Genomic DNA, 18,115 nt, shown 5'->3' with positions numbered 1-18,115 from the left:
TGTTTTGTTTGTAAATTAGCTTCAGCATGTACACACAGAAACAATTCCAGACCCAAAACGTGCAATGAATTATTGACAGTTTGTACTGCTTGTGTCCAGAGCATTCACAATCTGAAAAAATTCAGCATACAAAAGGGAGTGGTTTACTTTTTCAAAGCAAGGGGTTTTAATAAAAGCTTGTAGAGCATGTATTGTAGAGCTAAACAGCAAGAATGCAGGTTCCCTACTATGATAGGCACTGAGCATATCTTTGAACTCCCCTAATGGTTTTTTAGGTAATGTAGAATGTGTGTGTGTGTGTGTGTCTTCTTTCCCCATACTTATCCCCAAGCAGATTTCTAGTAGCACATTGCTAACAATGTAATAAGCATGTACTGTATCTTTTCCACTATACATGATGTGAACCATTTAGAGGGCAGGATCAAACTCTTATGAATGCCTAATTTAGTGGCAGCCCTTTAAAGTTGTGAAATGTACAAAGGAAAGCTAACTTGGCCTTGGCTTGTTCAGACTCTTGACCCTAGCTGGCAAAGTGTTCCAGTCAACTTGCATTATTTTTTCCATATAGCTTTCATACCAAGAACACAGTACATTTTTAGAGAAACAATACCTTTACTACAAAACACAAATGATTATATACAAAATGGTTACTGAAATTCTGCTTCTGGACTGCAATGACAGAAATAACTACCTGCTGACATTTATTTACGTTTCCTTAATACTAGGTACATGACACCACTGATCAGAGTAAAAGCAAATGCAATCCAGGCTAAGATGAAAGAATATCCATATTGGCCACTAAAATCAAACTCATATCCAACACTCCTGTGCAGATCTTCATGCCTATTTGTGTAAATGGAGGCTGCCATCATAACACACAGGCCTGGAGGAGAAAGAAAGAAAGAATTAAAACAATGTCTGTTACTTTTTAAAAAAGATTTAAAGCAGTTATACAGGCTCACAGTGTGTAGTTCAACCACTCTATTCATCCCCTGCCCAGATGCTGCTCTTTGCAATCATAACTGTATTTAGAGTAATTCAGGGCTTCCAAATCCTTTTCTTAAGCCAAGTTGAAATAGTCATGTTACTAAAATACAGTCAGAGCTGGATGAAGTTTTTCCAATCAAAACATTTTTGGCAGAAAATGGAGATTCTGTGATACCAAAATGTTTTGTGAATGTTTTTTTTAAATTGTCAAAACCAAAGTCCAAAAAAAAAAAAAAATCAGAACATTTAATTTGAAATTTGTTTTAAATTTAAAATGTAGTGTTAAGCTAGAAATCTAACAAATGTTTGGCAAAAAGCTTACCAATTATGTACAACATTTTTCTGCTTCTGCTTTGTGTTGTACCATGGCTCCATTCTGAACCCTATTTCTCACTTTTAATGGAAGGGCTATTGAAGTGAGACATGTCAAAGAACCACTCACATGACAGGAGCTGGATCGTAGAAGTCAACACAAATCTTTCTCCTTGCTTTAGGCGGAAGAGTTGAAGAATGAAAACCAGAAATGCCACACAACACAGAATAGTAGACAGGATCATGGTGGCCTGAACAGCCTGCACAGACTGATATTCTGTGAAAATAGAACCAGGTTTTATTGTAAACCTTCCTCCCCAGCCGCTTCCACTACCAGCACCAACCCTTACCTGTTCCCAGGTAGTCTGTTCTTACTGGGATTTGCTGGCTACCCTCCTTCTTGCAGCTTTCCCTTCTTGTTTAAGCCACTGCCTCTGTGCCACCTTCCTACTTCCACTCACCCTTCCCCTCTTACTGACTTTTCTAAAAGATGTGCTGTAGGAATTACATGGGGGACATTTGGTGGTCTATACCAGAAGTCAGACTGGATGATCCCAATAATCCCTTCTGGTCTTAGAATCTATTACTGCTTTCCCATTAAAGGCAGCTTTTTAAACAGTCTCTGCCAGCCCTGCAACCACAATGCACAAATGGAGCTTCCCCAGCCTCTCACACTACACCTTCCCAATTCCATCACTTGCTTCCCTTCAGATGCTTCTGTCTGTTATACAGAGGTGAAGTCAGAGAATATAGCAGTGCAAGCATGATCTGCAGTATTCAGGATGGATTCCAGCAGTGGTGTCCTTTAGAAAGTACCTAAGGTCAGGTGTTTGAGGATTCCTGTGCTAGTGTGTCTCTGGTTGCCTTTTCTTAAATAAGGAAGAGTGGACAGTGCAATGCTAAGCAGACGAGTTACTGTAACACAGGCCAGTGTGAATGGCTCACTGTTCTGCTTTCTACACTGTGGCCCTATAATACAGGGTACAGTTGAAGGTGAAGGGATGTGTCTGTACTGAAATTGGAGGTGTGGATTGCAGCAGATGTAGACGTTCTTGAGCTAGATTTAATCTAACTAGCTCAGGTACCAACAGCAGTGAAGCTTCGGCAGCATGAGTGGCAGTGCAGACTAGCCGCCCAAGTAGAAGCCTGCCAGGGAGCCCCCTGGGTATGTACTCAGGCAACGAGCTCGCTGCTGTCGATACCTGACCTAGTTAGATTAACCCTGGCTCACGTTCATCTACACGCGCTGCAGTCACACGTCCAACTGCAGCGTAGACACCCTTGGTCTTGATATGCAAAGCCTTCAATAGAACTGACTTTAGTTATTAAAAACACTGTCTTGCTCCAAAATAATGTCCTCCTGTACCAGGTATATTCCACCACCACCACCGTGGAGATGGCTCGTGAATGCAGAGCAGGGCATTGCAGCAGACCTAGAAGAGGTAAGTGACCACGGACCTACCGGCTTTCAAAACTCAGTGTAAAACTCTACTTCCATTAATCTCTTCCTCAGTTTAGTCTCACAGCCCTGTAAATTAATCCAGCTATTGCTCTATAAACTGAAATGGAAAGGCTGTGGAGACTTTTAGTTTGGTTTTGTTGTGTTTAAATACTTGAGGTCCTTACTGTAACCATACCATGGTGGAGGCCATAAATTACCTTAATAATCTTCATAACTCCTCCCTAAATGGACTTGTAGACAGACAATACAATGATTTTCTATCCATCCATGATTATACTTGTCAAATTGTTCACCTCTTGGATATAGACCAAGAATGAATGGATGGGATAAGAGAAATTGTTACTACTGTTTCTCTCGTAACTGAAATACATCTTTTATTCCCAGTGAAGTCACTCATGTTAAAAATGGGATAATCTAGTCCATATTGTACATTGTTTTCCCTTAGTTAAGATTTTGCATTGCGTTCTGTTTTGTTAATCTTTAAGTTAGACCCCTCAGAAGTATTTCTGGTAACTACCATTAATACTAGAAGAACCTGAATAGCGAATAAGTTAGAATTTGAAAACTGGAACTTATTTTTAGCATTTAATGCCCTTCATTGCAGTCACATGGGACCTCCGTTTTGTTTTAGTCTCACTAGTTTGCTGTGGACTCTTGATGCCAGAAAATAGGGGGTGTACTTTATCTCAGACCTTTCAAAACACACTCTAGTGCTCTTTATGAACATTAATTCTCAGTTCCTTTGTAGGATGGAGAGAAAGCAATAGCATCCACATTTCATAGATGGAGAAATGGAGGCAGAGAAATGGAGATATTAAGGTTTTTTTGTCTTGCAACATTTTATAGTTTATTTACATGATACTGTTTAAAAAGCAGCTTCTAGTTTGACAGCTTAATAGTATGTACTAATACTCACCTGAATTGTTTTCATTAATGACTGTACAGTTGGTGATATTGATGCAGACTTTCCAGACATCTGTAGAAAAGTCTTTTCCTACCCACCAGGCCTGTAAAACAATATAAAGGAAATATATAAAAAAAAATTCAGACCAGGAAAGTTAGACCACCTCTTAAAATTGTTTTATAAGAAAAGTGTTTGGCTTAAATATATTAACTGTGTCCAAAAACTGTACTGTGCACTTCTTCACAGCTCTACAAGTGGGCATCCGTGTATAATAACATTCTCAGCACCCATCTTCAGCCACTTAAATTACTTGGAAGTGATGTTTCAGCCTAGAGATACAGTCTAAGGATACAATTATGTAGCAACCAAGAAACTGATCACAAAGATCAATTGCTACTCACTAGGTTACAAATGAATAAAAACAGCTTCTGCAATAAATAAACAAACATACATTTCCTGCATGAACTGGTTACACATTTTGAAATGAAGTAAATCTTACAATTCCAATCGCTAAGTACAATTTAGTCTTCTGTGAAGAGTGGGAAGGGAATGGGCAAGAAACAAATATCCAGTTACTTTGTCCAGATGTTGGAGAGACTTTCTGCTGCTCAGGCAAGTGTTTCAGGTGCTTTTTTAAGGACTGATTAAAAATCATAAGTTGTTCAGATTTAAAACTCTGCTCATGCCATATACCTGCTTCTAAGTGAGGAACTTGTACATTACCGTGTCTGGAGAAGCACCAATTTTCTGCTGGTCAGATGTCCCCTTACCCTCAAGAAAAAATAGAGATCAGATTCCTAGCTCCAGCTCCCAGAGTTCACATTTTCTAAATTTCAAATGTGGCCCCCTGAAGATCCAGGAGTTGGAATTTTCATACGTGTTTAAGTTGCTTCTTTTTCTGTAACCTCTCATGTATGTTTGCAACATTTGTATTTCTCCCTATGGCTTAAAACCCAATCAACAGGTGAAGAGCAGTGGGAACTGTCTTACTGTAAATATATCCAGTGATGGACACTGGGGTAGTAAGCACTACTGGAATACTATTAATCTCTGCTCCATTGCTATGGTTGGAAAAGTAATAGAGCTCCATGTGGGGAAAGGGGGCACAAATCTTTCTACCCATCTATGCTACAGGAGGCTTACATGGTAGATCTCTGCAAGGCAACAGCGAAGTGTGGTGGGTATAGTGAGGTTAAGGTAGGCGAGTGCACGGAGCACAAGTCTACAGTGACCAGAACTATAAAACAGAAGCTGATGGCTGCATCTGCTACTCCTAGCCAGAAGTAGGAGATCACCAGCCAGAAATGCCAGTGTCTGTTCCTTTAATGAACAGAAGTAAAGCCTTCTCTGGTACATTCAGGTGGGGCCCTATGTTATGTGAGCATATAAGATACTCTTGTAACGCATGTGAGCAAGGGAGTAAAACTACAGGCGTGGGAAGTTGGAACCTTGTGCATGAATTTCCTAACTGATTTAACATCAGACATCATGCAAAGTTGGTATTGACTTATCTGTACTCTTGGTACAATGTCCAACTGTAGGACATCAGACTGGAAGCGACTAGTGACTCATTAAGGTCCCCTTGTGATATTACTATTGTTGGTATACCATTTGTTAACACAAACTAGCACTGTAGTGACTGAACGCCTTCTTCATAGCAACACTACAAATACTGCAAGCTGTCCAGCCAAGCATATTTCCTGAGGAAATCCAGACCAGTTAAAATAGCTACCTAGGCCTTTATTCTGCTGGGCTTGGGAAAATATGCCATTTAAATATTATCTACAGTAGTGTCTGCTGCTGGAATAGCCCATAAGAAACCTAAGAGATTGTTAAGTCAGTTAATGCAACAATTGTTTGGAAAGCAGTTCTGGAATTAGTCATTTTACAAGGAGAATTCAGACTGGATAGTGTCCTGAAATGCTGGATATTAATTCAAGGAAGACACAGATAGACAGTTTCACATCTGCACTATCAGGTTTTATTATGGTATTGACTTATCTGTATTCTTGGCCTTTGTTCAAGACTAAATAAACTGGCAGTTTAAGGATGGCACAAAGAAGTGTTACAGTTCAATATAGCATTTTGAACACCCATTTCTTATACGGTTTTATTTTTCATTATATTCAGCACTGTGCAAAACCCATTCAGGCAATGAGAAAAAAATTGAGAAGGTGGTTACAAACCTATAGGTTTCATTATTATTATTTTTTAAAACAATGCAACTAGATGACCAAGAATGCATGTTTCTTTATAGCTAGGGTTACTTGGGTTTCATTTGCTTGGACACTAGTGTATGATATTTGCACTGAAGTTAACATATTTCCTAACTGTCTTTCAGTCAATATTTTCCCAAAGTGTTTATAAAGGAGACAACTGATAGAACTTGAGTTCTTAAGATAGAGATGTAGGACTGAACGGGACCTCCTGGGTCAGAGTCCAGTTCCCTGCTATCGCAGGCAACCCCGTCAAAGAGAGTCAAAGTTTTGCAAACAAAGTTTCTGCTACTGTTGGGAGGGGGAAGGTGGGGGGGGGGGGCGCTTTGCTGAGCTAGTTGAAAAACAGATGGAGATACAAGCTGTGTTTTCAGTATCCCAAAAGCCTGTGTGTACATTTGCCTTCTTAGCAAGAGTGTACCATGATAAGTAACTGCAGTGGCAACAGTGGGACAAAGGGTGTTCAGCAAAAGATCCAGATGAAGAGCCAGACACGTACAGATATTGCTAGAGCAAAATCCCTTTATGTAAGAGCAAAAGGTCAGTAATGGGAAAATTCACCTTTCCAAGCAACACTAAAGTATTTCTAAACTTTGAGGCTCAATTGACTCCAAGCAGGCACAGAAGCTGTAACATATTTCAGCTTCTAGTGTGTCTTCCATGGTACATCTTGCATAAATGTATTAATAAGCCTCTTTCTGAAGGCTTATTAGGCTCAAAGTCTCCCCCTACACAAATATTAAATTTACTGGCTTTGTGTATGTGACATTGGCAGAAGTGCAGTAGAATCTTCACCTCTCCCCAAAGCCACAACTTCAGCCTCCAAGCTATAGTAGTGTTTGTAGATTGCTACACTTCTTCTGTGTAGGGTTCTTGGCTAATAGATCCATGTAAGTGCAGGCCCATGGGCCACATCCCCCTGCCCTGCTGCAGAATGCTGCTCTGTGAAACATAGTGCCGTGGCATTGATTTGGATTGCCTCTTCCAGGCACAGTGGCAGCAGGAGGTTTCAGGTCTTTCGAGCAAGTACAAGAAGCCTAGAATTTCCCCATTAAGTAGATCAAGTGTACTAAATCTTAACACTGTCAAATGCTTTTGAGAGCTCAAAAGCAAATCTTAAGATAAGTATATGAAATAAACACAAAACCAAGAGAGAAGAGACTGAGCTGCAATATGTTATTTTATACTTACAAATAGCTGGTTTTTACCCAGGCTTTTGGGAAGTGAGGGATCTGATAAAAAAGGGGGGCATTGTTGAGGTTAAATATGCTAGTTAGTTACATTTTGGGTTGGCCTGATGAGCAACTAATTTAATTTTTGATCTGACTGTATTTTTAATGTTCAGCTAGACTCTAGGACCAGGAAATGTTTTTCTTCACGTTTTATATAAAGGTGTATTTATATTTCAATTATGATTGTGCCCAGATCACACGCTGGGGAAGCTGCTTTTTCTGTGAACACACAGCTAGACAACACATAATATGACGCTTGAGTCAGTATAACATGGAGAAACCTATGGCTCTGAATTACAATTTCTAGGTGGAATGAAACTTACATTGTCAATGGTTGAGATGAACAACAGCGCTGCTGAAGTTATGTGAAACACGATAATGAAAGCCAGAAGAATCAACATGTTTGCTCCTTGAAGGTTTAGCCTGAGATAAAGCTGTTTAAAAACAAGGAATATATACAATTAGATTATGTAGTGATAAACTGAGTAGCTGACATCTTAAAACAGGGATATAATCTCAATTGCTTGTGGAATAGGAAGGTCTGAGTATTAATTAGTTTCAGAGTAAGGAAATACTGTACCTGCCAAAATGTTACTATTCTGTATATTTTGAGCCAGGAAGTTAGAGCACTCGCTTTTATAAAAGATAGAAGGCTCACCTGTAGCTTTGGTCAATCTTAGTATAGAATAGCATAATGCAACAATTTCACTGGATATACAGGATTAGTTAGTGAGTTCCTTATGTCCTTTCCTGTTGCAATGAGTTATAATTAAAAAAACAAGAGTATGAATGGGAGTGTTGCATTTTGAAATATGCCAAATTACAGACAGATGCATTGTGCTACCCTTGTTGGGTGACACACAGTTCTACAGAATTTCCTAGCTGCACGTATATTTCTGACTGTGAGCCTCTCCAGCAAGCAAACAGGGCTTAGGAGATCTTGTCTTTACTTTTAGGAAAGTTAGTGTTTTAAAGACCAAGGGCGAGATCCTGGCCCCTCTGAAGATGATGGAGTCCTGGCAATGTGATTACAGTAGGGTCAAGATTTCACCCTAAATCTTCAAGGAAGAAATACTGGATTCGAAAGGATGCTATTGCCGATCAAACCAGGACAAGATGAAGCAGTTCAGGAATTATTCGCTAGGTTTATCAATAACCATGGTATACTAGATTATACCATACCAAAAAGGTCTTTAGTTTTTCCTTAAACAAAAACTATTCTAGGTCTTTTGTCTATTGCTGACTGAGTGTTAGTACTTTTCCCACCAAAGTGTAGCTTTGCTCATACTCATTGTAGCTGATTTACTGTCAGTCACTTAATTTTTTTTCTGTTCCACCTTTATCTTATTGCCCAGTCAGCCTAGCTTTGACATCAAGAGCAATCAGAAAGGGACCACTAAGAAAGAGGTATGGGTAGTCACCAAACACAGAGCGGAAAGTATGGTCTTTAACATATTTAAACTTGTGTTATTGCCTGCTATCCATTGCATTTTTTCCCCTCTTGCTATTTAAGAATGCTTGTCAATGAGAGTGTATTTTAGTTATGTTCAGTTGTGTATTTTTCTGTTTCAAACTCTTTATATTTCAGTATAAGGCTATTGTATATACCATTATGAGTCACACTGATGTGTGACTGAAATTAAGATGTTTACATTAATGGATGTTTCTCCATTTCCTTTACTATGGAGGGTTTTTTTTAAAATGACCAGATTCACATAACAGACTTAATTTAATGGTCAATCTATTTTTACAAATTTACCACAACCAAGTTGCTGCACGTCTAATCGTCTCAACCCCAGCCTTATCTGCTGGACTCATCAACTACATGTACACTCAGCAATGCAGACAGTGAGTTTAACCAAACAAAAGCCTCTTTTGACAGCATTTTTAATGAGCAATGGATCTACTGGCATTCCCCTCCTCCAAAATACAACTACTCTGCGAAAGTTGAAACAAAAAAAGCTGACAACATATAGACATACTGGAAACAAGGAGTTCCAGACTAATGTGCTGAGTCTACTATGGAGTATCATAAGATGTATAAACCCACTTAACAAAGCATTTTTTTGAGAAAAGGAAGACTGATCTGATAGGTCTTTTCCATATATAGTTGGCAAAATCCTACTGGAATATTGCAAAGTTAAATCTGGATTCTAAATTAAAGGAAACTACTATTTATGCCGGTCTAATTACTCACGGTTAAACTTTGCCTTTTCCACATCTAGCCTTGTGTGCTAATTTTCACCAACAAATCTAGGTTATTATATGACTGAAGTCACTAGTCATGTTTGTTCCTATTAATGTCATCCAAGCTCTTCCTTGAACGAAGAGCACAAGTCTTGTGGTTTTGTATACAGGTAGTTTGAAATCATCTATACCACTGATCTCCATACTGAATGGAGAGCACACTCCCTCCCCAGTTTAAGATTTCATTTGCTGGACAAATTATTCCCAAACAAGGAATCAGGAATCAACAGGTCAGTTGCCACACCATGAGAGAAGCAAATTGTATTACAGTATAAAAAGCAGTATGATGCAATTCTGAGTTCAATTCATATCTCCTATCCTGCTGTACAAACTAACCAGATTTGCTCAAATTAAAGTCAGCCTTGTAAAATCAAGTTTTATCAGCCTAGGGGGAAAAAAAAAACAAAACAAAAAACTTAACCAAGTTAATGGTTTTGATTTAACTGATTTTCAGCCACAGATTTAAGTACTTTAGAAAACTATAGATAAACATCCTCCTTATTTCACAGAATGGGTCATGAGGAATTAGAGATTGGGTATTAACTTGGTTAAGGCACAAGAAGTCAGTATTACTAACCTTAAGCTTTCAAAACACTTCAATCAGGTCCTCAAAAAAAAAATCTTTAACAAAAAATGATTTTCTGCCATTGAAATTTGGTTTAGAATCTTCTAATAACTTGAATCCAGGAGCCAAAGCTTGAAGAAAAATCACCCCATCTAGATTAGCAACCCACTAGAATCTAAACTCTTTTGTGCTCAATCCACTGGCCAACAGCTCCCTTATGATGTAAATAATGAAACTGCTAATGATTTTAGTCACCTGTCAAATTATTCAGCCTGGCCACACAGATGTTTACAAGACCCAATGCTCAAAGAATCAGAAAACCCTGCTGGTGAGGTACATTTAATTGATAGGAGAGCAAAAAATATTTACAGGTGTCAAATTCAGCACCTGGGTGCACTACGAATTTAACAGTGGCCAAGCAGGGAGATCCTTCCTTGTGGCAGCCAGAAGATAACATGCAAATGCCAATACCTGTTGTCAACTATCCAGTTAAACACAAGTCAATGAAAAATGCAGCTTCTTCAGCAGTGACAAGCTTAACCTATTTTATAAATTACATTTTTATTACATCAGAATTTCTCCCTAAATTCAAGTAATTGACATAGACTCAAATCTCCCAATTTGTTGTTTGGAAGCCAGCCAAGAAAGTCTGAAATCAGAACTATACTAAAGAGCTTTCTCCAGGTTTGGGCTGGTAAAGGGGCCTTATTGGGATCCAGGATGTCTACAGCTTCGTTAACTGAGATCATACCAAACTAATAAGGCCCAAACTTGGGATGCAATGCATGACAAAGACCTACAATGAGGGGAATTTCTTTTCCCTCTTGCAGAATGCTTGAAGTCTTTAATGCAATTAGCTTTCTAGACCAGCAGTTTTATGATTCTTCATTGCAGGCATGGTTGGTTTAGGATTTGCTAGGGTCAGCAAGTTTGGGTGGAATACAAATAATTTCTGGACTAACATGCCCTTCATAATGAAGCACACTGAGGCTTGATAGACTAAACTAGGGCTTCTGTGTTTAAATATAAAGCTGCCTGTCTTTTTAAGGTTTGAAAAGAAATAACCCTTCCTCAACTGCCTCTTTCTGGAATGTCTCAGAATGCATTGCTGTAAACCAAGGAGACTGGCCCTTCAGGATACTGGGGAAGAGAGGGAGATGCCTCAAGTGCTAGCGCAAGACAGAGCAGCAATGGGAATAAACCTGCCACCCCAACATGCTGTAGCAAGGCAGAAACTCAGGAAGAGGATGAAGAAGTCTGTGTGGCCCAGACATTACTAGCAACAGCTCACTCCCCTTTGCCTCAGGGCTGAGAAGAGCAGAGGTATCCCTGCCTTCAAAGTAACAGAAGCGGTCAGGATGTATGTTCTACCTGAGTGCTGTAGAACGTGGGCACCAGCAGAAGCAGGCAGCGGCTTTCCTCCCTGAGGCCAGCCTGCAGTAAAGAGAACACCCGAAACAGCAGGTCTCACATACCACTCAAGAGACAGGAAGAAGATGCAGCTTCCTCCTCCTCTAGCCAACTGTCCTACCTTAACCTGAGAGACAAGGTGAGTGAGGTAATATCTTTTATTGACCCAACTTCTGTTGCTGCAACAGACAAGCTTTCGAGCTACACTGAGCTCTTCAACACTGCGAACAGCTAGTTTAGCATGGACAATGTCTTGTTCTAGGGCATTGGAATCGTGAGTGAGGTATTCTTCCCTCTGACCTCCTCTGCAGGCAGCCTCTTTCTCATAGCAGTAGGCAGCTTCGGCTCCCCTTCCCTGGCTGAGCTAGGGAAAAAGAAAGGATTGGACCTTCACTGAGAGAAGTTCTGAGGCAGTGGGGAATAGAGGAAAACACTGAGGGTCAGGAAGGGATAGGTCCTATGGACAGGGAATAGAAGATGGGATTCACTAGGGGCTTTTTGGAGGGTTTGTGCCTTTTAAGCTAGCTTTCTCTGCTCAGCTCTCCCCTCTGCCCAGTGAAGTCCAACATGGTTCATACACAGCCCTAAGGTGGCCTGACTTTAGATGCTTTTCCTGGAGAGGCACCTGAGCTCAAACAAATGCAGAGGAGCTCTCCCCACCTTTGAGGAAAAGATCCCCTCAGCTTTGTGTGCACAGACACCCCCCTCCTCCCCCATCAGCACAGAACAAAAGGAACATCTCTTTCCATTTCTCTTACTCAAAAGCAAGAGGCACAACACTCATCTCAAGAACATCCTCAGGGTATGTCTACACTGCAGTGTAAGCCCAGGGTTAGCAACACTCAAGTTAGTAGACCCTGGGTTTGTTAACCAAGGGCTTGAGAGCTACACTAATTTGTAACCTCAGGTTAGGAATAGTTGGACTCAGCGTCCCAACTTGTGGCTCCAGGGTCCACATTGCTTTATATAGCCCTGACTCCAACCACCCATAGCCCAGATTTTCTAGCATCCTCCCAAAATGTGGCCGCTGTAGCCCTTTGTATGTGGGGCAGTGTGGGAAAACTTGACTGTCCACCAAACTTGATTGCTAGAGAACAAAGAAAATTGGCTCATGCGATTGTGGAATACTTTTGACAAATACCCAGAGCACAAGTCCCACAGGGCTGTGTCTACACAGTAAAGCAATTAGAGCTTGAATCCTGAGCCCCAGCTTGACTCAAGCTTGGACTCTCCATCCCTGAGGGATCCTGGAACACTGGATTAAAGTGCTTTGTGTGTAGAAGGAAGCGGGGGTTAGGCTTGAGCCTGAGTTTGAACCTTGGGCTTACACTGCAGTGTAGATATACCCACAGCTGGCCCATATCAACTGACGGGCTATAAAACTGTGGTGTAGATGTCCCTTAAGGGTTCCCAAGCCTGGGCTCCAGCTCAAGCCTGGATGTCTACGTTGCAGTTGTATAGCCCCACAGCCTGAAACAGCTGACACAGGTCAGCTGTGAATGTTTAACAGCAGCATAGACATACTCTCAGAGGCCAGGCTACGCAATCCCTGTAGGCCCTCCCCAGAGTCAGATGCTGGCTTTCTCATGCCTAATCCTAGGGGAGCAGCTCCAATTCTGTTCCAATCGAGAAAGAGGTAGTTTGATTCTGAAGCAGTGTTTTTCAGTCATTCTTCCTCTTCAGAGTTTGTGCAGGTTTTTTAAAATGGGAGGTTGTGATGCGGTGTTCCGGTCCCCCCCTCTCCACACACACACACTCTGCTGCTAGGGTTGACGAGGGCCAATAAGGAGGCTAATTAACCTGAGAGGCCACAGCTGTCTAGGACTGCTGAGGAACTATACCCTGAAAGGGGGAACTTTGAGTGACCTAGCCAGAGGGCTGAGTCACGGAGAGGATGCTGCGGTTAATGAGGGGCTGCAGAGTTGGAGAGAGAGGTGGTGTGCAAACCATGGAACAGGGTGTTAACTGAATGAGCTAATCCCCAGAGCGACCAGCAGGAGGCATCGCGAGTTGTGTGCCCTGTGACAGAAGTAATGAATAGATTTCAGCTGTGTATCTGTAGGCATCCCACATTCCAATATGCTGCAACAGCAGTGGTGCCTTTGTAAAAATTAAGTCACCTCTTGGATGCTGGTGGTGATCTTTGCTATATAGTATTTTGTGGGGGTAGGGAAGGAGACAGTAGGTGTAAAAATTGTGTCGGGTTTTTTTTTTATATCATTTGACTAATCTCTTCTTCCTCCATTCACATGGCCCTGTACTTATTCCATTATGTGAAGGGGGAAAAAACCCAGTCCACAAGCTGGCAGGGAGGGGGTTAAAATCCCTCCTCTGGAGAAAGAGGCACATGTATTCCCCAAGTGCAGACTAGAAGGGCTGGCCAGAAGTAGGAAAGTGATTCCCCCCTAGCTATCTATAACAATACTGTACTGTGGAGAGTTAGAAGGTAAATCTGGCAATGGGTCAGGAAAGATGGATCTGTATGAAAATGGCTGGTGCAGAACACTGGATGGACCATTTTTCTCCAAGGAACTTTGTTGTAGCAAGCCATGCCTTGGCCATCCAAACCCCTCTGGGCATAACTTACCTGATAAAAGTGCTTAGGTCAGAATGGTCATTTCTCATGGAATTGCCAAGTTGTACATAATATTACAAGCTTTTACTACTCCTAGCTTTGTGTTGCCATGGCCAGAGTCACAAATCCATGCTACACTGCAAATTTTTGCACCTACAAGTAATATCATAGACTTTAAGATCACCTGAACCTCGATTTCCTTGATATCCGTGTAAAGCTGCTGCACTTAGCATATCGTTGTGCATGTGCACACTTGTATAAGTGCTGCACATCTTCACCAGGTGTGCTCGTGGATGCCAGGTTTGTATAATTTTTGGTGGTGCCCAGAACAGGTCCAAGCAGAGCTGTCTCATCCATAGGACGGACTGGGGCAACTGTCCTGGGCCCTGCGCTTTGGGGAGTCCTGCACATCAGGGGGATGCAGGATCAAAGGCAGCCTGGGAGGTTAGCAAGGGGCCTAGCGCTGCCAGCAACGAGCAACCCAGCCCCAACCCACCCTGCTCCACCCTTTTGGTTCCCAGCATCTCTTGGGGGGGGAAGAGGTGGAATGGTGGCAGGGAGGGGGTGGAGTAGGGGCAGAAAGAGGTGGGGTGGGGACTTGGGGGAAGGGATGGGGGACTTGTGGGTGGGGCATAGCAGGAGTGGGCTGGGGCTGGGTTGCTTGCTGCTGCCAGGCCCTCCGCTAACTCCCCAGGCTGCCCTGGACCTTGCATCCCTCTGAAGCGTGGGGTCCCCCAAAGCACAGGGCCTAGGGTGGTTGCCCTGGCCAGCCCTATGGATGGGACAGCTCTAAAAATATAAGCCCAAACATTCATGGAGCCAGGCCTATGTTCCTAAATATTGGTGGGGCCCTGGCATTACGGGCCCATATAACTCGCCACCTATGGGTGTGCTCATGTCAATGTACAGTGCAGTACACCATGGATAGGTCTTCTAGTGCACAACCCACCATCATCCAACACAGTATCTTCTGGGAAGTTTTGGCAATGCATGGCAGGACAGAAACAAGTTGTGCAGGGATGATTGGGAGGAAGGAGTCAATTTCCCAGCATGCAACTGTATCCATCCCATAACATTAACCATAGCCTGTAATTTTCACACCTTTTTTAAAAATTCCATGAACCTACATGGTTCTCCTCACTGTCTGCCATCTTGACAGAAACATGGAGCCCGCACAGCTCTGCACTATTTTCATAAGCATTGCAAGCACAGAGTGCAAAATCCTCTAGAATTTACAGAGCTGCAAGAAGAACTGAATCAGGGGGAATATGATGATTCCTGGTAGGGCAGATTGCTGTGGGACATAGCGTGAACCATGAGTGGCAGAAACTCTCTAAATGTGTGTGAGGGCGCAGGGCCCTCATCCCACCCCTTCTCCCAAGCACCACCCCCTGCTCACTCCTCTTTGCTCCCTCCCTCCCATCGCTCACCCTCACGGCCAGTAAAAACTGGGAGGGCATAACCCTCCCACTTTTAAAAGTGATGGGTCCCCTGTTCAGGGAGCCACAGTAATGCCTTGTGGTGTACTGTGCTCTTCCTGGCCCAGTTATTTTGGGGAAAGTTAGGATTCGTATGATGCTTGGTGTACACCTGTGAATATAACATTGTCAATGGACCTATTAATCTTGTGGCGCTTGCTATATATTTAGGATTATTCCACTGTTTGTCACTGATCCTATGAGTTGTCACACTGTGCAGTGACAAATAAGTGGGTGTGTTCGGTACCACGAGGCATTCTGTAGCATACGTTGTGAACTAATCAAGAAGAATTATTTTCCAAATAATAGAATTTTGAGTAACACAACCAGTGTAATGAAAAATCTGTGAAATTTTAAAGCAAGTACATTAACAATTTAATAAATTAATGGAACAGAGCTTAACAAGGGGAAAGAACATGCATGTCCATTTTACCTACACATACAGCAACCATGGCTTTCACAGGTCAGCCTATGTGAAGCTGTGGCTGTCCTTAATGTCCCTTGGTGTGGAGTGGTATGGGTAGGGGTGCAGCCCCTGAAGCCACAAGGGATACTGAGGAAGCAGGAAGGTGCTATAATGAAGTTTTCCATGGACTGCAAAGAGAGACGAGCCCGTGATTGATTGTTGAACCTATAGGTCCACAAGAGTCTGCAGCATCCATGTTAGCTGTCGGAGAAGCCCCATCATGTCCTGGTTCATCTCTGTCTCCTTTCCTGATGGGCGTCCTGGGCCTTTCTCCTGTCCATTCTTTCCTTGTCTAAGCTGTCTGCAATATTCAACCTCCAGGCCCTTTGCGCACAGTCTGATGCAACACTGGCTAATAGGATCCCTTTGAACATGTCATCCAGAGTCCTCTTTCTCCTCATCTGCCCTCAGGCGTTCTGCAGGTGTGGAGGGGGAACCCCTCAAGGCTGCAGTGGCAGCAGCTACAGATAAAACACAGAGAGGTACTATTGTCAGTATAGTCACAACAGAAAGCGAAAGTTAAGATTTAGAACTCCCTTTCCATGCTCCCCTAAAGTTTTAAACAAGATATGCTTATTGACACTTCTGCTTTGAAGTGCTTGAGCATGACACCGCTCACAACACCAGCCAGGGTGAATATGGCCTGTCAAGGGTGAGGGAAATGAAGAAGGAATCGTTCATTTGCATGAAACTAAGCATAGGGCAATGGCACTGAATACTGGCACCATCTTCCACAGGCAGTGGTGATTTTAGCTGATATCTCTCCTTAAGGTGACATGGGTTGAGAGAGCACAGCTGCTGCTGGCATCTTAAAGCCACCTCGGCCTGTATGCTGCTAGCCTGTGTACTGCGATGGTGTCTGCTGAAGTTATCACCGACTGGTGTGGGAAAGTGTCCTACCATGGAGGAAGAAATAAGGCTGCCACCCCTAGAAACCTTCAAGGAGAGGACTGCAGAGTACCCCCATCAAAGTTTCAAGATCTCTCAGGAGGATGTAAGGGACATGCTTGTGTACATAAAAAACTGGTCTGTATTCCCCACCCCTGCCTAACTCTACAGGGGAAAGAAAAGAAGAGAACTTCTTTCGGTACTGATAACTACTTCTCCTTGTACTGCTACCTTTCCTAGTGTAAGTAAATTAATGAAAGGTCAATAACTGTGTCTTGCTACGTTAGGGGCACCAAACTGTAATGGGAAATATATTTACCCACATACCTGAGAATCGTTCCCTGGGACTGACTGGACTGTGGTGGTGTCTCAAACTGGTCCTGACGCATGGCGTAGCTGGAGCCCATGGTTGCACGTCTCCCACCACCTCCTCGCTGTTCATGTCAGAGGTCTGTGACTGGATCCTCAGAGGTATCCACATTGGTCTGTGGGGAGGTAGAGGGGTCTCCGCCAAGTACGGCATGCAGCTCTTTGTAAAGCACTGGATTGACTTCCCCAGTCTTCTGTTGTCGTTCCTTCGCTGTCATGTGCCATTGCTGCTGATTCCTGTCACACCCCTTCTCCTGCATCCCCTGTGCAATTTGCCGGTAGATGTCCACATTTCTACAACTGGTCTGTAGCTCTGCCCACACAGCCGCTTCTCCCCAAGGGCTCCAATCTCTCTTGTGTACTCCAAGCCAGAGCACATCTGGAGCATGTAGCCGGCATGGTCAGCTTCACACAACAATGGAGAGCTGCTGTGTGTGCTCGCCAAGCTGAGCAATCAGGAAAAGGCATTTTAAAAGTTGCAGGGCTTAAAATGGGGCAGAGAGAGGGGACTTCTGGTGTCTGTGACCCTGGGCAGTGGAATTCACAAGTGTGATGAGAGCTGTCAGTGTCAGGCATTATGGGATAGCTGCTAGCAGACTGTTAGGATCGATATAGGTAATGCAGCGTCTACACTCACGCTACATCAACCTCAGTACATCGACCGCAGCTCAGTGCCGGTTGGGGAGGAGGCGTTACTGCATCTCTGTGACAGGGCGTTTAGGTCAGTGGGAGACAAATTTAAGCACAGACACATGAACAATGAGGTCTATGGAGGGCAGCTTATGTGACATAACTTTGTAGTGTAGACCAGGCCTCAGCCTATATTGCTTCTCTCATAACTCCCCCTTTTCACAGACGCATGTCAATTTATCTACTGTGTCTGAGGCAGACTAACTCTCAGCAAAACATGCTGGTTTGAAATTCAAAGGTGACAAAAAGGTTGAGAAATCAGGTTACATGCGCTTTATCTTATACCCTCCTATAAGCAGCTACTTCTGCTTCTC

At 42.8% G+C, this 18,115-nt stretch overlaps 1 protein-coding gene across 1 annotated transcript in view; it reads right to left on the bottom strand.

The window, feature by feature from the left end:
* Positions 1-297: 297 nt before the first annotated feature.
* Positions 298-18,115, bottom strand: part of EMP2 (epithelial membrane protein 2) — a 30,451-nt gene continuing 12,633 nt past the window's right edge. The window contains exons 2-5 of the mRNA XM_073362466.1: positions 7,437-7,547; positions 3,678-3,768; positions 1,430-1,576; positions 298-883 (exon numbers count right to left, since the gene is read on the bottom strand). Of these exons, the coding sequence (XP_073218567.1) occupies positions 702-883; positions 1,430-1,576; positions 3,678-3,768; positions 7,437-7,514 (498 nt within the window). The 5' untranslated portion in view covers positions 7,515-7,547 and the 3' untranslated portion in view covers positions 298-701. The remainder of the gene's footprint in view (positions 884-1,429; positions 1,577-3,677; positions 3,769-7,436; positions 7,548-18,115) is intronic.

Source organism: Lepidochelys kempii, chromosome 10, assembly GCF_965140265.1.
Source record: "Lepidochelys kempii isolate rLepKem1 chromosome 10, rLepKem1.hap2, whole genome shotgun sequence".
In the NCBI taxonomy this organism is placed as follows: Eukaryota; Metazoa; Chordata; order Testudines; family Cheloniidae; genus Lepidochelys; species Lepidochelys kempii.
Note: the sequence above shows the minus strand (reverse complement) of the source record. Positions and strands in the feature narration are given on the sequence as shown.